The sequence below is a fragment of the Podarcis erhardii genome (genome assembly GCF_964252035.2).
Source record: "Podarcis erhardii genome assembly, chromosome: 10".
NCBI classification, from domain to species: domain Eukaryota; kingdom Metazoa; phylum Chordata; class Lepidosauria; order Squamata; family Lacertidae; genus Podarcis; species Podarcis erhardii.
Genome location: NC_138500.1, coordinates 6,023,761 through 6,047,217, shown reverse-complemented (window position 1 = coordinate 6,047,217; position 23,457 = coordinate 6,023,761). Strand labels below are relative to the sequence as shown.

The following is a 23,457-nucleotide window of genomic DNA, read 5'->3' as shown; positions in this document are numbered from 1 at the left end:
CTGCTTCCGAGTAGTAGAACAGGAGTGAGGAACCTTGCTCAGACCAAGGGCATTCCTTTGGGGACAAACTGGGTGTGTGGCATATGCCAGTGGTGGGTGGGACCAGAAGCAAAAGTGGGCAAGGCAACTAATGTAAATTTTACCTTTGTCCAGGCGACCGATTTCTGCACACACCCCTCTCTGTCCTCTACCCAGGCAGGCGAGAGGCATTATCAGAGTTCAGGATGCATCCCAGCCTGGGAAAAGATGGGCGTGGCCTGGGGAGAGTTTTAAGGACCAGGCAGAGAGGCCACATTTGTTTCCCAGGTCTGAGGTGGCCCACCCCTGGTGTATAGGGCTGGGCTGAAAGATAATCAGATGCTAAAGACAACAAGGCTTCTTCCTGTATCTTTAATAGTGAAGGCTAAGTGGGAATTTTAGCAGGTGATTGGTTTTTCTCTCACTCCTGGGGGGGTGGGGCAGGGCAGCTGCATCTGCATCTGCACCAATCGCCTCTTCTGCCCCACCCTGACCCTTGAGACAAGCCCCGCCTTCCTTTGCATGTAAAAGGTAATGGTAAAGGGACCCCTGACCATTAGGCCCAGTTGTGACCGACTCTGGGGTTGCGGCGCTCATTTTGCTTTATTGGCCGAGGGAGCCGGCGTACAACTTCCGGGTCATGTGGCCAGCATGACTAAGCCACTTCTGGCGAACCAGAGCAGCGCACAGAAACACCATTTACCTTCCCGCCAGAGCAGTACCTATTTATCTCCTTGCACTTTGACATGCTTTTGAACTGCTAGGTTGGCAGGAGCAGGGACCGAGCAACGGGAGCTCACCCCGTTGTGGGGATTCAAACCACCGACCTTGTGATCGGCAAGTCCTAGGCTCGGTGGTTTAACCCACAGCGCCACCCGCATCCCTTATCCTTTGCATGTAGCAGCCCCTAAATATGTCTATGAGCCAGTGTGATGTTGCTAGACTTTGACAAGCAAGAAGGCATGGGTTCAAATCCCTGCTAAAGTCGCAAAGTTCACTATGTGATCTGCAGCCAATTGCCCAACTTAACCTAACAGGACTGTTATGAGGATTAAACAGGGGGACTAACTGGGGGGAATCATGTGGGTGGTGATGCTCCAACCACCTTAGAGGAAGGCGAGGTACAGATGCGATGGCTAAAACTGAGTTAAATAGCACAACTCTAGTGACTTAACGGAGCTTACTCCTGAGAAAGTGGTTCAAGGATTTCAAACTGTGTGTGTCTACACCTTTATCAGATCTGAACCTTGTGGAGCCACACGTGCATTGATCACCTGACATCAGGCAATTGAACTTGAGGACTCCTGAGTGCCCAGATTTCAAAGGCACCAGAGGCTTTGGTTTTACTGCCCATGAGGTGAAGGGCAGTAGCCAAAGCTTTCCTTAGCATAATACATATACTGTACAGTAGTATCATATCCCAATCCTCAATTTGTTGGATTAAACAGATTTTGACCCCAATCTCATGCCTTGGCCCGTTTCTACAGTGCCAGAGTAATTATGCACCCAGGTCTTAAAACGAAAGACGTGAAGCAACTCCCTTCACATCTCAACAGGATTTGTAGCCTAGTAAAGATGCTCAAGGCTCACAATATTCAACCAACCTGTAGCTCACACCTGTGCATGATTATTCAAGGGGGAAATCCCACCGAGTTCTATGGGATTTATTCACACGTGTGTGTATTAGACTGCAGCCTTGCACCATGGTTTTTCTTGTATGGACATTATCCTCTGCTGCTAGAACCTTCAGCTTTTCTCTCAAAACTAGATAACAATTATTTGTTTTAGATTAGACAGCTTCCTTAGGTGTTCAAATATTCAAGATTTGCAAAACCCACATGGAATAAGAGGGCAAAACCAACTAAGATGTTGTGACATTTTCTCTTGCAGCAAAGCAGCTATGTGCTACAGTTTTTCTTAATGAAACTGGAACCCCTGATTAATATATCCTGCATTCCACATTCTTTGTTCTCAAAGCAGCCCCAGCCAGCCAGCAAACTGGATATGTTAACATCCTCTGTTTTATTTTTTGCTGTAAACAACTGTGCCTGCTGTAGGGATTAAAAAAAAAAAGAAAAACCTACAAAAATCCAAACCTCAGGATGGTCCAAGGCAGGAAATAAATTCAGTTATTGTGGATATGTGCTAAACATTACAGCCATTCTGTGCAGATGCCCACATTTCAAGCACTTTCCCCTACATTGCTCCCTTACTTGAAAATAAGAGTCAACCCCAAACATTTTGCTTGCTTTAAGGAGTGTGGCAATGTGCATCTTTCAGATTGTTCAGGGCTGAGTGACCCATAGCTGGTCCTCAGCACCCTCTGCAACATTAAAAGGGACCTCAAGGCAGGGGGGCAAAGTTCAGGTGAAGCAGCTGTTTCAGTGGTACACATGGGCATAGCAAGGATTTATGTTGGGGGGCAGAACCTCAGTTAAGTGTTTTTATTGATTTGCTTGATTTGGGAGGGGCAGCTGCCCCCCTGAACCTTCTTGGCTACGCCCTTGGTGGTACCTGAAATATTTCACATGGCTTGTGAAGTTAGATTGATCCTGGACTGAAATAACTTATCTTAGTGGCTCCCTCTGGAGGCCATGGGTCCACCAGAGGGGAGAATGTTGTTTCTACACTTAGGGGATACTTCCTGAACTTTCGGGCTGACACCACTTACATGGAGCTGCTCTGTGACTCTTATTCTAGAAGTCAACATGACTGCATTTGCACTACTGCTTTTGAATTAAGCAGAACTCTTCATTCTGTTTAATGAGACAGGCTAAATTCCTCCTCCGCCTCCTCTCTACAATCTAGAACAGGCTCCCCCAACCTGGTACCTCCAGATGTTTTGGACTACCATCAAATCCAGACAGCACAGCAAAAACAGCCAGAAGGCACAGGCTGGGGAAGGCTGCTCAAGAACGTATTATTTTACTCATTTTGCATGTCAAGATCACACAAGCATCGCTGTAATAACAGCTCATCTGTTTTCCAGTAATTCTCCCCACCCCTACCCCCCATCCCATCTTCAGTGCATTCAGTTCCTAATAAAATCTGTGTCAAACAGGGCCAAAGAACTGATCCTATATTTAAGTATTTTAAAAGGATGGAGGAAGTTCTCGTGAAACTGAGAGGGGCGGGGCAGGGGAAACACCCTAAGCATCCAGCTGGGCTCTTTTTAATTAATGAAGATTCTCAATTTTTGGCCTTCCCCAAAGTAATGAGAAGATGTAGGGATAAGCCCTTCCAAAGTGTAAATAAACCCACATTAAAGCTTAATTAAAAGGTGGTGGACAGCAAGGGTTTAGATTATGGTCAAAATAAGGAGCACCTGATGCGATCACGGAAAAGCAAACCGCGATTGCTTTCTCGGGGATTACAGTATTTAGACAGAAGCTTGATTAGAATTTGCAGTCCACCCCTATGCATACTTGCCCAGAAGTAAATTTCACTGAATTTGTTTGTGAAGGGACTGTAGAGAATGTAAGGACACAGGAAAGAATGTAGCAAGCTGCCTACTACCGAGTTAGACCATTAGTTGATCTAGCTCAGCATTACCGTATTTTTCGCTCTATAATACGCACCAGACCACAAGACACTACTAGTTTTTGGAGGAGGAAAACAAGAAAAAAATATATCCTGCATCTCAGAAGCCAGAACAGCAAGAGGGATCGCAGCGCAGTGAAAGCAGCAATCCCTCTTGCTGTTCTGGCTTCTGGGATAGCTGCCCAGCCTCCATTTGCTCCATAAGATGCACACACATTTCCCCTTACTTTTTAGGAGGGAAAAAGTGAGTCTTATAGAGCAAAAAATACGGTATTTGTGTGGGAGCATGCAGTCAATACACAATTTTGCACCCAGTTTAGTTAAGTTTCTTTTTCATTTTCGGCTTTGCCAACCCCTCAGACTCCATTGCTTTGAAAAAGAGAGTGAGCAACTTGAGATTGTTTGTATAGCTGCAAAGTGTTAGGGGCTATAAACCCATTTCATTCGTATTCGCAATTATTTCAATGAGATCAAGGGGCAGATGAATGGCACAGCTTTCACAAGTGACACAGGGTCTCCCGGGTGCCATTTCTCATTCTCTGAGGGTGTATCATGTGATTTTTTCCCCCCTTGCTCTCAGGAAGATAGATTAAAGGTATGAAAATTTCAGCTTCTACTATGAAAGTTTGACAACAGGTATGAGAGAAAACACACCCATTGTCTTGAGTTACTTCAATTTCATTTATTTCAGCTTTTCATCTGTGCCATTCTGGCTTAGAGCAGGTAATAGCTTAACAACAACAACAACAACAACAACAACATCCTTCAGAAAAGGCATTACCTAAAGAATAAGGTTCTTTTCCCCATCTTCAGGGTCACACTTTGGTAACCCTTAGGAGGAACATATAGTAAGGGGATAATAGCAAATGACCTCACAGAGCAGTCATAAATATTCTCAGTAATGTATATTCTCTAAACCAGTGTTTCCCAACCTTGGGCCTCCAGCTGTTTTTGGACTACAACTCCCATCATCCCTAGCTAGCAAGACCAGTGGTCAGGGATGATGGGAATTGTAGTTCAAAAAGAGCTGGAGGCCCAAGGTTGGGAAACACTGCTCTAAACAACCACAAGACATGCAATATAAAAGGTAAGTAAATAGGTTTTGGACGCAGTTCACTTGTATTGACTATATGTGCTGGTGTTGCTTTAGTTTTCAAAGGAAAATTGTTTAAGGTGGATTTGGAAAATTTGGAAAGGAAACATATCAGACTTGGTTCCCAGTTCTGAAACACAATTACCGCCCCAGCATTCATTCCAGCATCACTCTCACTACACTTTTTTGCTAGGCTTCCCTCACACCCACATAAATCCCTGTTCCAAGTTATCTACTTCAATCTAGTGATAGGGATGAGAGAATGAGACAACTGAGCCTTAGACTCTCATACTTCTTTCTTCCTTTCTATATGAGGGGAGGAGGTGAAACTCTTGTACTTCTAAGTTTGTGTCAAACCATAGCTTTGACACAAAATCATGGCTTGCCTAATGAGGACGAAATAAGCTATGGTTCAAGTCTGGTGTCTTCCCATCACATCAAAAAGAAGGGGAGCGAAGAGTGTATGAAACTAAGGTTCTTAACTGTTCATTTTTAACAAATTAGCATGGTGTCTAAATTGAGCCAGTTCTCCTATTGCTAGATCGTTGCCCCCCAACCCGGCCCCACATAACAGGCCCAGTTGTACAGGAAACCAGTAGAATATATTGTATTGGAGCCTTTTTCTATTATATAAAATACGATGTATTTTCCTTACCCCATCTCAAACTATTAACTATTTTTAAAAAGAGCATATTACTTTAAAAACTCACTTCAAAGGACCAGGTAGACATCAAGGAGCTGTTCTAATTGTACTGGTTCTTCAGATGCTCAGGAAATCACCACATTTTCCCGTCAGCCAAAACATCCTCTGGTGGGCAGGAGATCATCACATCACAAGATCTGTACAGCTAGTCTCTAAAGAGAGTCCCAAAGATACCCACAGCAAAACATCTAGCCAACAGAAAGGCTAGCACAGCAATGTAAATGTGGTGAAGAAAAGGACAGCGCTACTAGCAGAAGAGCAGCTCCATGGAGTCACACAGGAACTTGTCATCAAGTAATTAGTGTTAATTACCTAATACAATGAACTGATGTTCTGCCTCTTAAACATGCTTGGCAATGGATTATGTAAGCGTGGGCATATTTTGTGGATGTGAAGTGTTTTCTTATTACCAAGGGCCTTGGTATGGAAGAACTGTTCCTGCTATCTTTGCTGACCTGGGATTTGCCAATGCCGGCCAACTTTCACCTACCCAAGTGCTCCAAGCTCATACTTAAATGAAACTAGCACATGATCAATGTTAGTTGAACTGCAAAGGAGACCTAATCTATTGTGACACAATCTTTTGCCCCTGGGAGGTATAAGAGGCGCTGAAAAATGCTTTGCAGCCTGTGAAGTGCCTTGGGAGGGGACAGCAGGTGATGATTTAATGCTGCAAGGTACACACAGGCAGGTATAAGTAAGTGGATGTGATGATTCTCTGCAAAGGCATTTATGGAACTAATCACATGTGGACAATCTCCAGGCATGAGCAATAAGAGGCTCTTGCAAGCATGATGGTGGGGGTGGGGAATGCGTTGTTCCTCCCTAGCTGTGGCTCCAATGTGCAGTAATTACATTTTGATTGACTATTCCCCCAAGGAGTTCAGCATGGCATGCATGTTCTCTCCACCCCCACTTATGGAGTAGATTAGGCTGAGGAGCCCAAGATCACTTAAGTAGGTTTTGGACTCTACATTTCACAACTCTTGTTTAACCACTACACACACTGACCCCTGTTTACTCAGAAACAGAGGACGAACAATCAAATGGAAGACAAGCAAGTCAGCAAATGTCCCTATTTCCATCCAAGAAATGTTGGAGGGTATGGCATTTTACAACCCCCGAGCAGGCTAAGGCAATCCTGTGTAGGGAAGTTTTTCAATGTTTATTGTTTTATGTTTTTATATATGTTGGAAGCTGCCCAGAGTGCTGGGGCAACGCAGTAAGATGTGTGAGTTATAAATAGTAAAAGTATCACTAAGGAATGGGACATCCATATTTTCATCAGAGAATCATTGGAGGGTGTGCATTATGGGCGTACAGCATATGCTAAACTTCTCTTTGCTTCTCACCACTCTCTGACCCAAATGCCTGGGAATTCAGAAATGATGTTAACTCTTAAGGGGTGAATGCACAACTTCACATTATAGTGTTTGTGCAGAGCAGCATCCAAATTGCATGGGGAGCATTGGCCTAGTTGCTGAACTAGGACATCCATGTCGTGACCAAGTTTTAGAAGGTTCTCCCCAATTATTTATTTTTTATTCCTAATTATTATTTTGTAATTTGTGTAGTTTGACTCTAAAGTAGGATTACCAGACGTCCCCAGATTTGCAAATCTGTCCCCAGGAAACATGACAGCGGCAGCCTCAGCAGGCCGGAACCAGCCTGGTAGCGCAGTTGGCTCTGGCTGGCTTCAGGAGCTGCTCGCTGCTGTGGCGCCTGCCATTTTTCCTCACTGGAAGTCCCCATATGATGTCATACACCATGACATCATATGTCAGGCACCACAGCAGCAAGCAGCTCCTGAAGCCAGCCAGAGCCAACTGTGCTACCAGGCTGGCTCCGGCCTGCTGACTGCCGCTGCCACCGCCACTACCGAAGGGGAACCGGGGATGTCCGGCAGTACAGATCTCCTGCCCCCTTTGTTTTGACTGATCGGGGGGGGGGGGGCTCAGAAGTTGTGGCCGGCCGTTGCCCAATTTTTTAAAAAACTCTGAGCATTTATGTTTCACAGGGTGCAAAAGAAGGGCTTTGCACCTTGCCTGGCAGAGAAACCACGCGCCTTGTGCCCCCCCTGGGCAACGCTCACCCACCTGCGACTCCCGAGCCTCCCCCCCGATCTGTCAAAACAAAGGCGGAAGGGGGCAGATCATCAGGGAAGGCTCGGGATATGCTTGGGCCCAGAGTCTTTTGCCTCTCCAACCCCACTACTGACTCCCTGTTGCTACTCAGCTTCCAAAAAAAGGGGGGGTCCCCAGGATTCATTGAAAAAATCTGGTAACCATACTCTAAAGGTTATGAAAGTTATAGCACCTTCTAAGGATCTCAAGGTAGTGTCCCTGGTTCTCTTCCTCCCCGTTTCATTCTTACAACAATCCTGTGAGGTAGGTTAGGCTAAGAGATGGTGACTGGCCCAAGGTCACCCAGTGAGCTTCATGGCTGAATGGGGATTTGAACACGGCTCTCCCAGGTCCTAGTCAAACACTTCATGAGTCTACCACTTTATTCTGCTTTCTGTCCTTTAAAAAATTCAATTTTATTCATTATCTACTTATTCTAGGTAGAACTTTTAAGAATTTACATTTCCTCATAGTAGGGTTTGGGGGCCCACAGCTAGTTTAAGCTGCTGCCATGTTCAAAGGTGTCATCTATCAAATGCTATGACCAGAATGCACATACACTGAGAAAATTACTGCTTGCTTTAGCTCTTCGGGAAAATACACAGCTTTGTTCAAATGAGTACTTATAGGAAGTCAGCCCATATGACCTGCTTGACCACAATACTTCTTGGCTATAACCTGCTTTAAACATTCCAGCAATAGATATTTATGTCCCTGTCAAAAATGTAAAGCTGTGTTCTTGTAAGCAGACGAAGGGGTTGCTTGGCTCCTATAATGTATACATGCAGTCTGGAACACAGCATTTTATTAGGCTGATGGGATGTCTCTGCAGTTAAGATGGACTATATAAATAAAAAGCTCAGCAGCACAGATGTGTTTTTTCTACAATTCATTCCTCCATTGAAATTCAGCAGTATAGACCATCACTAGTACCGTTCAAATATCAACATTCAAGATGGATGAAAGCACAGAAAATCAAATAAAGCCTTCTCTTTATTCTTTCACATTCTGCCTGTGTTAATACAAGAGCTTTGCAATAAGCTCCTGGTGTAAAAACAAGCGAAGATTTACATGAAAGGAAGGGAGAAAAGCAGCCACCACACTACAAGTTTGAAACTGCTTTATATTCTTTATTTAAACTTATATGCTAACCATACACTCATGGTTATTTTCCCCTCATGACTTGGGTGGTCCAGTTGGCAGTTCATCCTAAATGCTGATCTCCAACTAATAATTTATCTTTCAGGGCTGGCCAAGACAAATGCATGAGTTTGAGCTGCCATGTCTGACTAGGGTTACTATAATTGTGGGCCCTGAAAGTGGTACCCAACACAGGAAAGGATGCTATTTTTTACAGCAGCATCTATCTGGTATAAGAGTAATGGCCATTCTTTAAAGAAAGTCATATACTCTAAAACCCACTAGTTCTAAAACTTTTTTTCTCTTGGCTACACTTTCAGAACAAAAATCTGTTCATGGCCACACCATATTTTTTTTAATTGATAAGAAATACATTGGAAAACAAAAAGAAAAAACTCCTAGCAGTGCTTGATTTATAACACAGAACACAACTACTTTATAATATGATCATGGGACACCCATACAGTATAAAACAATGCAGCTACATAAGAACATGAATCATTCCCAAAATATAATTATAAACGAGCCTCTTACACATGTACTTTAAGTATTATACAAACTCAGTGAGAGATGTGAGCTTGCTTTTTTGCCGGGTAATCTCATTTATATTAGTTCTGATTTGAGACAAACTCTCATCTCCTCATTGACACAAAGAAACCTTTCTCTTTTATGACCTTTCATATTTGTCAGAGTCAAAAATCCCTGTTCGCTATATGCAGTGATCAGGGATTTTCGACTCTGACAAATATGACAAATCTGTTTTTCTCTATATGTAGTGGAGAATAGTAGAATAATAGCCAATGCTCTTGAAGAGAGGTATGGATAGTTTCTGGTTGAATATTAAAAAAAAAAAATTACTTTGATACTATACTATATTATACTACACTGATTTGTTTAAATGTTTATTTGATTGTCCTTGAATCTTCCTGCCACACTTGCCATCCTTTCCTGCCACACCCTTTGAGAACCACTGCTCTAACCCCATGAAAGGTTCATTTACTCCCCAAGGACTGGTTTATGTTACTACTAACAGCGACCATTTTGCACTCGTCCAATTGACGCACAACCATGCACATGCTGGTCTCTGCCAACCTAGAAGTGATCTGAAAAGGGGGGGGGCAGAATGGGGTGGACTTAATGTGTGCTCCACTGATGCGCACAGGGGCCAGGAATGGAACTCCCATGCAAAATAGTTGCCACCTGTATTTTGCTTGACTACTGCAAGTTTCATAAAGCAGCAACAGCCGAGAAGCTAGTTCACCATGCAATATAACTTTATCTGGACAAATCTAGAGTCACCATCTTAATATAAAAAAGAGCCCAGCTCAAACAAACAAACAAAAAAGTCCACCTACTCCAGCACCTCATTTTCTACAGAAGTCTGCAGAAAGTTCAGGCACAGGGCGTGATGGTATTGCCCCTCTACTGTGGTCCCGTTTGGCCATCACGATTAACAGCCATAGATAAGAGATGCTGCCCATAAATTTGTCTAAACTCCTTTCAGATGGTTTAAACAACCACCTACGTTTGCGGTAGTCACATCTTGGATCAGCAAATTCCATAATGAATTATGTGCTGCATTAAATACTGTCATCCTTAGGTCTATAGCCCATCAATTTGAATGGCCCCAAGTTCTGGAACTGTGGGCAAGGGAGGGAGGAAATCATAACCCACTTTCTCCACACAATGTCTAACTTTAGTACATTTCTCATGTCTCCGCTCATGTCGCCTTTTTTCTAAAGCAGTGGTGGGGACTCTCTAGTATGCAAACCTATTAAGGTATGGCACGGGCCCAATTTGGCCTGTGAGACTGTTCCCCACAAATTATGCCCATATGCCCCATGCCTGAAGCTCTCAATTGTTCCTTTACAAGTGAGCTCCCTGTCAGTGCCCATCAGCTGACAGGTGCTGACAGGAATCCTCACTGAGATCAGATGCACTAAGGAGTTCCCCTAGAGCGGCCAAGGGGACTTTGTTAGAAGCAGAGAAAGATCTTTTGATCTTTGGTATTTTTCGCTCTATAACACACACTTTTCCCCTCCTAAAAAGTAAGGGAAAATGTGTGTGCGTCTTATGGAGCGAATACAGGCTGCGCAGCTATCCCAGAAGCCAGAACAGCTGCGCAGCGATCCCTCTTGCTGTTCTGGCTTCTGAGATTCAGAATATTATTTTTTCTTGTTTTCCTCCTCCAAAAACTAGGTGCGTCTTATGGTCTGGTGCGTCTTATAGAGCAAAAAATGGTGCATCTTATAGAGCGAAAAATACAGTAGTTTGCATTCAAACCACTTGGCTAAAATAGTGCTTCAAGCAAATGGAGTGTGCTCCTTGAAAGATGCACTTCCAGCACCAATTAGCTGATTGGAGCTGGGAGTGCACCTTCAAAGTAGGTCACTGTAATAGCTGAGCAGCTGGTTGGGGGTTTCTAGTGATTCCCACTGAACTATGACATCATTATGACATCAAGTGATTGACAGGAAGGTGATCCCATCCGCCTATCAAAGTAGGCCCACAAAAGGTGGGGGCATTTGGGATCTGGCCCACTGGCCAGATCCAGTTCTCCACCCTGAATCTAACGTAAAAAGCCATAATGCTTTAGCTTTCTTTTGTAATATAGGTGCTCCAGCCCTTCATGTGCCAAGGGTCCTACACTCTGTTGCACATGTTGCTTCACACAGTGGATAGTTTATAGTAAGGGCTACTGGCTCAGGTCTCTCTAAAGCAGGATTAGACAAATTCACAGAGGATGTCAATCAGTTATTAATATGCTATCTAACTGACTTTTCATGGTAAAAGGCAGTACAGTGGTACCTCGGGTTACATACGCTTCAGGTTACATACTCCGCTAACCCAGAAATAATACCTTGGGTTAAGAACTTTGCTTCAGGATGAGAACAGAAATCGTGCTCCGGTGGCGCAGCAGCAGTGGGAGGCCCCATTAGCTAAAGTGGTGTTTGGGGTTAAGAACAATTTCAGGTTAAGAACGGACCTCCGGAACGAATTAAGTACTTAACCCGAGGTACCACTGTATCTTCCTATAACAGTGATCTCAATTCCAAGTGCCGTTTTTTTATGTGGTTTGCTACATTTAGTGCACTAAACTTCTTCTTTTTTAAAAAAAAAAAAACCACACTCATATTTTCTTGGCACAGAATTCCTATTTCTTTCACATAAGTAATTCTCACAGTACTCCTTACCAGGCTTTTGAGGACCTAGAGCACAGACTAGACTGGAGATTACTAACTATAGCTTCATCATGCCCTTTGCAAGCCGCACTGTACTTCTCTTCGACTCAGCGCTGGATACTGAGGCCCCCGCAATCTTGTTGCTAATAAACATTGGGCCCACACCTTCTGAACATACACACACCTTAGGCTTCACCTGGCATGAATCATTAGTTTGCAACTTACATAATAGCAGAGCTTAGCATTGTAGCACAGTATACACAATGAAGACTTTATCTTATGCCAAGTCAGAGTTGCTAATAAATAAGTGCCAGTCCACTTAATTCATGAGATCCCTCAAAGAACCAGAGGAAGCCGAGTGTTATGACAGTACACAATAAGAACATAAGACAAGCTTGCTGGATCAGGCCAATGGCCCATCTAATCCAGTATCCTGTTCTCACAATGGCCAGTTAGATGTCTGTGGGAAGCCAGCAAGATGGACATGAGAACAACAGCACCCTGCCCATTTGGGAGTCCCAGAAACTGGCACCTAGAGGGACAATGCCTCCATCAATGGAAGCAGAACAGAGCCATCACGGGTAGTAGCCACTGATAGCCTTTCCCTCCATGAATTTGGGTAATCCTCTTTTAAAGCCATCCAAGTTGGTGGCTATTACCATAACGTTAGCAAGACAGGCTATGGCACGTCAGAGGCAGTTTTACTGCAAGTACAGTAGAGTGAAATGAGAATGCAGTGGAAAGATACACATGCACGCGTTCAAGTACACAGTTTTGCAAAGATTCCTGCCAGCTTCACATAACTACATTTCCTAAGAGAAAGCTAAGCATCTAAACCATACAATTTATTTTTCACAGTGCAGCTGTAAGCACAGCTATGCTTACAAATTTGGCAGACTACTGAAGCTTGTCAAATAGTGTGGACTGGGGTCCCCATGAGTTGAGGAGGAGTTCACCAAGCAGTAGAAAGTTCTCTCATGAAAGCAGGGGAGAATTAGGAAGCAGACAGCCTGTATTTCTCAGTTTTAGTAATAAAGAGAGAACACCCGAGTGAAGTGTGATACTAAGAACGTACTCCAACCTTTCACAGTTTCAAGACCAGAGTCTGCATCAAATATGCTTTATCAAACCACCTTTATCAATCTGAGGAAGAATTCACAACACCACAAGAAGTTCAAAACTTCCAAAGTCAACTGAATCTAAAATGGCCATGCATTCTTGTCCCTTCAATCCACCAGTGCTGCAGCTGTCTCCACAGCCTCACTCTTCACCGCTCAGAACAGCCGCTCATTTATTGAATTCTAGGCTCTCGATCTTCACTGTTTGGCCATTCACCAGTTAATAACCAGCATTTATGAAGAACATATCTGGATACTGGCCCCAACCAGGGTGAGGCTTCTGGAAAAGTAGTGGGACCAACAGGGCCTTCATGGGTCATCAAGCAACCTTCACCCATTAACCTTAAAGGCAAAGGGAGCAAACACTTGAAAAATACTGTCATCAGCTTACAAGATATTTTTGCCATCGATCAACATTTGTTGGCACAGACCTTCACCAACCTCATGCTCTAATAAAAATAGTTTCTCTCTCTTTGTTTCTCTCTTTTTCTCCAAATGTGTCAGCTTGAATGCTGGAGGAAGGTCAGGGATTTTTACAAGCCTACAGTGACGTCAGAAAGACAAACTTGAACTGCTGAAAACTAAGATCTAACCTTCCACCTTGTTGGCTTTGAATGTTAACAGTTGTGCATGTTCAGAAGCAAATGCCATTCAGACAAGACCTTTGCAATAATTCGTACCAGCTGCAAGAGAGATGGATCCCAGTTACTGTGGGGTGTATGAGCTACGTGCTACTGAAAATAGCAGCATTTTTGCTTAAATGAGTCAAAATGAAACAATGCCATCTTAATGTAGACAGCCACACCTTTTCAAAACAAATATTGAATTATAACCACTAAGCATATATATTTGGTTTGGTAGTACCAGTGCACTTAACTGTGTGCGACAGAACAGAAAGCTATTTCAATGAATTAAAAGCACACTCTGTTGGATGCTATCAAGCCAATTAATACTGATGTCTACCTTTTTGGTATTAAGACTACACTAAGCCTTATGCGGCGGGACGTGGGTGGCGCTGTGGGTAAAAGCCTCAGCGCCTAGGGCTTGCCGATCGAAAGGTCAGCGGTTTGAATCCCCGCGGTGGGGTGCGCTCCCGTTGCTCGGTCCCAGCGCCTGCCAACTTGGCAGTTCGAAAGCACCCCCGGGTGCAAGTAGATAAATAGGGACCGCTTACTGGCGGGAAAGTAAACGGCGTTTTCGTGTGCTGCGCTGGCTCGCCAGATGCAGCTTTGTCACGCTGGCCATGTGACGCAGAACTGTCTCCAGAAAGCGCTGGCCCCCGGCCTCTTGAGTGAGATGGGCGCACAACCCTAGAGTCTGTCAAGACTGGCCCGTATGGGCAGGGGTACCTTTACCTTTACCTTAAGCCTTATGCAGAACATACAAATGGTTCACTTAGACCAAGGCTGGAGACCTGGGGGTCCTTTAGATATTGTTGGACTCTCATCTCCCATCAGATCCAGCCAGCACAACCAATTATTACAGATGATATGCAGGGCCTCAGGTTCCCCATCCTTGAATCAGTTGCATCTGCAGGGCCTCAGGTTCCCCATCCTTGAATCAGTTGAACAAGCCAGGAGAGGTGAGAAGACAGAGACCAGCAGCAGCAGGACAAGCCAGAGAAGTTGTTGTTGTTGTTTAGTTGTGTCCGACTCTTCGTGACCCCATGGACCAGAGCACGCCAGGCACTCCTGTCTTCCACTGCCTCCTGCAGTTTGGTCAAACTCATGCTGGTAGCTTCGAGAACACTGTCCATCCATCTCGTCCTCTGTCGTCCACTTCTGCTTGTGCCCTCCATCTTTCCCAACATCAGGGTCTTTTCAAGGGAGTCTTCTCTTCTCATGAGGTGGCCAAAGTCTTGGAGCCTCAGCTTCAGGATCTGTCCTTCTAGTGAGCACTCAGGGCTGATTTCCTTCAGAATGGAGAGGTTTGATCTTCTTGCAGTCCATGGGACTCTCAAGAGTCTCCTCCAGCACCATAATTCAAAAGCATCAATTCTTCGGCGATCAGCCTTCTTTATGGTCCAGCTCTCACTTCCATACATCACTACTGGGAAAACCATAGCTTTAACTATACAGTATGGGCCTTTGTTGGCAAGGTGATGTTTCTGCGTTTTAAGATGCTGTCTAGGTTTGTCATTGCTTTTCTCCCAATAAGCAGGCGTCGTTTAATTTCGTGGCTGCTGTCACCATCTGCAGTGATCATGGAACCCAAGAAAGTAAAATCTCTCACTGCCTCCATTTCTTAGCCAGAGAAGTATCAATTAGCAAATAGGTACAGTGAGAATATGCTGATTCAGCAAAGGCTTTGTTGCCTTCAGAGTGACAGGAGGATAAAGTTTTGATGAGGAAAGCAGAGAGATTTATTTCTTTATTGACAAAAATAGTTATAGACCAACCCTCCGCGTATAAAATATCCGGGTGGCAAACAACAACATTTATAAGTGCAATAAAATATAAAATGCAATTAAAACAATGCAAAATAATCATAAAAATGAAATGCAAACTAAATGACTGGCTCACATTGAATAAGTTTAAACAACTGAATAGGCCTGTTGGCATAAAAGGGTTTTAAGAGACATCTGAAAATTAGTTGCAAGGCTGCCTGCTGAATCCCCACTGAAGAATATTCTACAGCATGGGACCCATGACACTAAACAGCCAACTTCTAGCTGAAGCCAGTCAGGCTTTTGAAAGACAGGGACAATTAACCATGCTCCCCAGGACTATCTCAGTGACCAAGCTAGGATGTAAGTGCTCAGGTGATCCTTAAGGCATCCTTGACTCAGGTTGTGCAAAGCTTTGTATAACAATTCAAGAACCTTGAACCTAGCCTGGGGGTGTAAGGGCAGGCAGTGCAGAAGTTTTAGCTGAAGTGTCTACACTTTAGCTGGAGTGCTAAGTACAACAGCAGCAGCAGTGGGTGAAGGCGGTAAAAGTGGTAGATTATTATCCACCTGAGAAGAGGCACGTATTTCTTTCAGCGGTTATCTCTGGATACTTGTATATTTACTGAGCTGATGCTAAGCCTCATTTCTTCCAAGGTTTTGGGGAGCCCGATGAACAGGGAGATTTGTCCAATCCGATATGAAGCAATCACTGAAGAGGGCAACAATTGTGTTGTCTGAGCCTGCTTTGATACCCACTTGCTCTGAGCTGAAGGAACCTACATGTGAACCTTAGATTAAAAAAAACAGTCACAACCATTCACGGGTCAGTGAATCCACTTTTGAGAAATAATAAAATTGAGGCTGATAAAAAGACCAAACAATAGAACCATTAATTAACAAAGGAGGCAATGATTGGGGATCTCATAAATCAGAATTAGCATGTCTCAATCTCATAGTGTTTACTTCAGGAAAAGATAAAGCCACATACAGGAAAAGTACTGCATATACTCGTAATGCCAGTTACACTCAAGGGACAGTGCATTGCAAGGTTTCACCATTACAAACCTTTCACCATTGCTAAGTTCTTGCTTCTGGCAGTGGGAGGTGTTCTTTCATTTATAAAATTCCTAAGTTACCTTTCCATTTTGTGCTCAGGATGCTACGCAGCACACATTTCAAATTGCCAGTATATATTTTTAAATATTGTCACACACATTAGAATTAAGATTACAAAACCAACAAAAGGAAGCAATTTTGAGCAGCACAGTCTTAAAATACTCTCTTCATCTTCTGGAAAAACATAACAGTGGAAGAGCCTGGTGGGTCTTCCCAGGGAAACGTTATTCTGCAGCAGGAATAGCCAATGTGGTACTACAACTCCCGTCAGCTTCACCAGCAGAACTAATGGTCGGGGCTGATGGAAGTTGTAGTTCAACAACATCTGGAGGGCACCATGTTGGCTACACCTGCTCTACAGCATAGGTAGAGGTAAAGGTAAAGGGACCCCTGACCATTAGATCCAGTCGTGACCGACTCTGGGGTTGCGGCGCTTTATTGGCCGAGGGAGCCGGCATACAGCTTCCGGGTCATGTGGCCAGCATGACTAAGCCGGAACCAGAGCCGCGCACGGAAACGCCGTTTACCTTCCCACTGGAGTGGTACCTATTTATCTACTTGCACTTTGACGTGCTTTCGAACTGCTAGGTTGGCAGGAGCAGGGACCAAGCGGCGGGAGCTCACCCCGTGACGAGGATTCGAACCGCCGACCTTCTGATTGCTAAGTCATAGGCTCTGTGGTTTAACCCACAGCGCCACCAGCATCCCGCGTCTCTACAGCATGGATGCCATTAAAAAGCCCAGAGAAATGAAGCCCATCCTAGGAAAACAGATGGCCTTTTACAGTCCCTGCTAGAAAAACATGGGGGAAAGGATGGTATTCAACTATGTTTAGAGTACACCCACTGAAATTGATGGAGATGACTAGGTTAGGTCCATGAATTTCTATGCGTCTAGACCAAGCAAAACCTAGTGTAATATTATTCCCCAATGTCAGGCAGTGGGAAATTGGTTGCTGATAGAGAAAAGCTTGAAGGGAGACTAGTCGGATACATTGTGGGATGTCTGTTGATAAATTATATTAGTTGTGGAAGGTACAGAAATAATTATTCAGAAAAATTGCCCCCTTTTATGACATTTTGCTAGAAGAATGCAAAAAAGGAGGCATTGAGAATCTTCCATCTTACTGTGTATCTTGAAGGGAAACCATTTTTATAGCACAGTTTCTTATTCTTGCCTCTTGTAATTGCTCAATAAAGTTAGAATTCTGTAATAAAAAAGCGAAGGAGCAACATTCTAGGTTTCACGGTCACAGAGATAGGTTTGGAAATAAACCAAAAATCTTCAGGTAGTATAGCCTCTGGTGATATCCAATGCTCACCATACTAAGGGCAGACTCAATGAAATCACTGGGCTTAAGTCCATCGCTTTCAACTATGAGGACAGAGTAAGATACCACCTTCCAGGTCTGGAGGTCTCAATTATCAGAGACGATAATTTTGGGTTCTTTCAGGTGTTGGATTTGTCAGCACTGGCAAGTAGGTAGGTGTGCTGGGCAACTGAAGCTGGGCAACTGATGTTCAAATGCCAGTTTAGCTGGGGACTTGGTAGGTGGAGCCTTTGGAAAGTTGCAATCTCTCAGTCCCCATTTCCCATCAATTAAATGGAAACAGGAATATCCTCTCAACTACCTTGGATGGTTGGTCAACAGAAGAAGGAAAACAATAAAACCCACCACAAGCCTTCAATATAAGGTGGACCAGAAACCTCAATGAATGCAGCACCTTTGCTTATCAGCACAATCATGCGAAAAATGTTTTAATTACCTTAAGATCGAGGCTACAAATACTGACAACATCATCATCTCTCTCTCTCCGCTTCCTCTTCTATAAGGAAAGAAAACACTAGTTATACGAGTTACGTGCCTGGCTTTGATATCCTTGAAAGGAACCAGCTTCCCCAAGTGTTACGTGCCCCAAAGCTGCCCTCCTTTTTACAACTATGATGTAAACAAGCTGGAGGAATTTCATTCTGGCAATTAACGTCATTTGACTTGACATACAAGCAATTCGCCTAGAAGTTATTGCCTCCTTTGTGCTCCTATGAGAAACAGATTAAAAAGAGAACAATGAAAATCCAGAAGGAAGGACAGCAACATGCATTAATGGCGCTATTGACACCTGGAATTCTTTCAAGAATTTACTTAATGAAACAAGAAACCTGTTTGGATTCCACAGTTCTCAGTTATGCTTACCATTATATAAGAGCCAATGTGTGCCATCTCCCACTTCTAAGTTCTACACATCACAACTATCCCATAATAACGTCCTTCCCAGTTCACCTCTGGTAGTGGCAAGTAAAATTTCCTCCCAGTGACCAGGCAAGTCCCCTTTGTCAGAGGAATACAGGCATGTGTCCCACCACCAGAGCATGGCCTTGTGTTCATAAAGGACCATACACTGAGAACATATATGGCTCTCATTCCCCCTTCTAAACTTAAAAATATTTTAGCCTCATGTGGGATCCCTGTAGCACAGCGCTCTTTAACACAAGACTTGTTATTGTGGTTGCTCCCACAATTCTATCACCACAACACAGGACTGTGTTGCAGAGGCTGCATGTGGCACTGTTTCTCTCCCTGACAGAATAATGCTTTGGAGATCAAATGTGAGTCTCCTGCTCATGCATACATTGTGGGTTGGGGGTGGGGGGTGGACGGAGTGAAGCATGCAGGAGAAGCAAAGGAGAACAACTTGAAAGATACGGTACTCCTTTCTCCACCAAATGACTTTCTAAAACATTATTTAAAAAAATTATAATACCACGAGATTATAAACAACATGGAAATGAGTGTTTTTGCACTTCAAAGTATTTCTAACCATATCTATCACATATCTGCAAATTATTCAAAGGAACAATTTGCAAATTAACTTTACAGACTTGGTCAGACTACCATTAAAAATAGACATTGTTTTCTTTTTATTAATCTTGCAACGCTACCAAGAATTTCAGATTCTGCTTTTTACTCAGAAACCCTAGTTTCTGCAATTCAGCTTTACTCCCTGCTTATAGCCAACCTATAGGCTTTAGTCTCATCCAACTCCAGACTCTAAAGGAAGTCCAGAGGTTTGTTTTTAAGACTGGCTAGACTAGTTTTAATAGGTCTTGCTTTGGCTGGGCCCTTCATTTTTCTCAGCCCAGTTGCGATTCATACAGACAGCAGACATTTGACAGCAAAGCCAGCTGTTTTACATCTGCTAAATCAGATGCAGACTCTTAAAAAAAAAAAAAAAACCTGCACTTGAATGGCTCAGAGAAACAAAGGGCTATCCGGATTGATACGTTCTTCTCAGACTGGATGACCCTTTTAAACTCTCCTGAGATCAGTTCATGTGGAAAAGTATTTCTGAGTGCACCAGACTGAAAAAAGCAGGATGTCTAAAGACTCAGCAAAAAGTGTTCATCACCTTTTTATAAAACAAAAAAACCCCCTTAATTAGAAAGAAAACCCATCTTTCTAAAATGGGTGATTCAATGATTGTATCAGATAACAGGAGGCGTAGCGTGGGGGGTGCAGGGGGGGCCGGCCGCACCGGGCGCAACATCTGGGGGTTAGGGGGCGCAAATCCAGGGTTAGGGGGCGCAAATTACTTGCCTTGCCCCGGGTGCTGACAACCCACGCTACACCACTGCCAAATCTTATTTTAAAATAGCCTTTATAACATGCCTCTCCCCTCCGGAACTCAAAAGTGCGCACATATCACACACATGCCACATTTTGTCCTCACAATTTGGAGGTAGATAGGCTGAAAAATGGTGTCTAGCCCAAGGTCATCCAGTGAGCTTCACGGCTGAGCAGGGATTTGAACCCAGGTCCAAGTCTGACAGTCCCTCACTTGATAAATCCAGGGACCAGGAGATGCCGAGGTCAGGTTAATGGTTCCCTTTTATGATTTGCAGGCTCATCTTGCTACAAGCTTAAAATCAGCTTGTCCTAATCTCCCAAATCAGGAAACCCTAGGAGCTGTACTACCCAGGTGAGGTCAGGATTCTTGGCAGCCTCATGTCATTGGGGACAATTCATGTCTGTTAAACTTGTATAAATACAGTTTCAGGTTTGTAATATATAGCATCTAATCTTGTTATCCTCTTCTACTGGAACTAGCCTCTATTAAAAAACATTTACTTACCTTAAGCCTTAAGAACATAATGAACAGAGCAAAAAGTATACAAAAGCAGCTCCTCAAGAGATTAGGAGTGGAGAAATAGTCTCATTTTGAGAAGTATCACCTATCGGAAGTTATTACCAAGGGGCTGGCTGGAATTAAAAGCAAAGGAATATTTCTACAGCCATATTTCTAGGTTTATAGCACACAGACTTCTGTCAAACAGCACTTATTACTGCTAGGGGTGCTCTAGTTCTGATTCAGCATCAGTAGCCTGAAGGCAAGGTGGATTTTCTGATACATAGAAGAAGTGTGGGATGAGCCAGTGTACTCCATTTACCTTATGGCTAATTTCCGTCACTTCCACTAATCCCATACAAGCAAACTGAGCAGCAAAATTTAATAGAGCAGACAGGCACCAACTTTTGCTTCTCGGTTTCATACTTAAGGGAGACTTGGCACTTCTTGTTTTATGTGTTCTGAATATGCAGATATGCATTCATCAAGTTTCAAAAATCTTGCTTACAATCCTCACCAGCTCAAAAAAGGGGAAAAAATCAGGTTCTTCCATGACCTCATACTGCATTTGAAACACGGCACAAGGTCAGGACCAGTACCATGAAGTAAGAGAAAACAGCTTAGACCAGGCTTCCTCAACCTCAGCCCTCCAGATGTTTTGAGACTACAATTCCCATCATCCCTGACCACTGGTCCTGCTAGCTAGGGATCATGGGAGTTATAGACCAAAAACATCTGGAGGGCTAAGGTTGAGGAAGCCTGGCTTAGACTACGGGTGGCTAACCTATGGAACTCCAAAAGCTGCTGAACTACAACTCCCAGTAAAGGTAAAGGTAAAGGGACCCCTGACAATTAGGTCCAGTCGCGGACGACTCTGGGGTTGCGGCGCTCATCTCGCTTTACTGGCCGAGGGAGCCGGCGTACAGTTTCCAGGTCATGTTGCCAGCATGACTAAGCCGTTTCTGGCAAACCAGAGCAGCGCACGGAAACGCTGTTTACCTGCCCGCCGGAGCGGTACCTATTTATCTACTTGCACTTTGATGTGCTTTCGAACTGCTGGGTTGGCAGGAGCAGGGACCAAGCAACAGGAGCTTACCCCGTCGAGGGGATTCGAACCGCCGACCTTCTGATCGGCAAGCCCTAGGCTCTGTGGTTTAACCCACAGCACTACCCACGTCCCCACAACTCCCATTACCCTTGACTATTAGCTATCCCAGGCTGGAGCTCATGGGAGCTGGAGGCACATCTTAACTTACATTAGTTAGGGTAAGGCCTGCAGGGCTTCTCCTGCCTCAACCATTTTTTCACATAAAAAGATAAAAAGGCATATATAGTGAATAGGGAAAACACAAATTAAAATAAATATTGCTGCCCATATTCCTATCTACTTTCACTCCTTTGCTTTTAGGACAATAAAAAATAATGGCCTTATTGTACTATCATCATTTTCTTGTACCGCAATCAACCTTAAAACTGAACTTATGTGGCTTCATTGCACAGGGACAGCCAGATCGCTAGTCCATCCAACCAAGTACTCTATTAATTGGCAGTGGTTTTCCAGTCTTTTCTAGCCTTGGTACCTCATGACCTTTTGGGTGAAGATATCAGGGATTGAATCTGGAGCCTTATGCATGCACACTATGTATCCTACCACTACAGCTGTTTCCTAGTATTTGCTCTGGTTGAAAAAAGTGAATCGAGCTATTAAAACCCCAGTGGACAAGTGCCCTGTGCCTCAAAGCAAGAGGAAGAACTTGAGTGTGATCCAGCTCGTTATCCAGTCAATGCTCTGTACAGGCCTCCATTCCACAAGATCCAAAATAATTTGAATTGTATACAAAGTTACTCATACTCAGAGCAGACCCACTGAACTCAATGGGCATGGCTAACTTAGTTTCACTTAAGTTCAGTGGGTCTACTTTGAGTAGAACATGGCTGCCTGAGTAGAACATTGCTGGATATATAACCCTTAGCATCCCTATCTAGCTTCTGCAATTCATGAAGAAATAGAAGTGGTGGGGAGATGAGATTCAAGTAGGGAGAGCAGGAGAACGGCTTTGTAATCACTTTTTTGGTTGTTGCCTTGAAGGAATGACCAGTCTTAGCTAGTCACCGCAGGATCAAAACTGAGGCAACAGTTAAGATCATAATAGTCAGTCACCCTTGAGAAGCACATTTCCCCCTAGATAAACAGCATGAACTTCCACTTAATGAGCAGGTCTGTAAGGACTTGTTCTTGTGATTGCTTGAACATGAATATAAATCTCCATGGGGACACTGATAAAGGATAGCATGTATGGAGACATTGGGGCAAGACTTGCATGTACGCCCCTGCCTCCCACCAGATACAGCATTCACATGTTCAGACAAATGCCTGAACATGCCTTCTGTGTTCTAAGTTTGAAATGCACCATCTCCAATAAGCAAGATGGAAAAAAAATACTATTTTCTCCAATGATGCCAATAGTCCCAGGCAAGAAACAAATGTGTAAGCAGAAAGTGCCATTGGAAGATAAAATTACTTTAGCTGTCTAGCCACACAGTGTTCCTGCTAAAAGCAATATGCTTTTCTGAGCCGCAGGAGTGGAAGTAGCTTCTACATGTAAGGAAATCAACACACAATGGGCACACACATTTTGAGACAGGAAATATCTTTTTACTGGATGATTTTTTTGGAAATCAGTTCCTGACTGTAGGTGCTGTATATGTCACATTGACTTCAGCAGGTCTTGTTTAAATTCTACTCGATCCATAGCTGGTCAAATTATTCTGTTACAGTATGCAAAAAGAAGAAATTAATGGCAGACGTTGTTCTAGCACATGGAAATACACTGCTGCACATCATGTAAGTCTCACAAGGCAGATCAGGTACACTGAATACCATCTGAGAGCTAGCAAAGCTGGTTTAACC

General features: G+C 43.7%; 1 protein-coding gene across 1 annotated transcript in view; it reads right to left on the bottom strand.

Annotated features, from left to right (window-relative positions):
* The window catches only part of NET1 (neuroepithelial cell transforming 1), a 67,907-nt gene that overhangs the window by 19,582 nt on the left and 24,868 nt on the right, over positions 1–23,457 (bottom strand). The window contains exon 3 of the mRNA XM_081879902.1: positions 18,189–18,248. Coding sequence (XP_081736028.1) covers positions 18,189–18,248 — 60 coding nt within the window. The remainder of the gene's footprint in view (positions 1–18,188; positions 18,249–23,457) is intronic.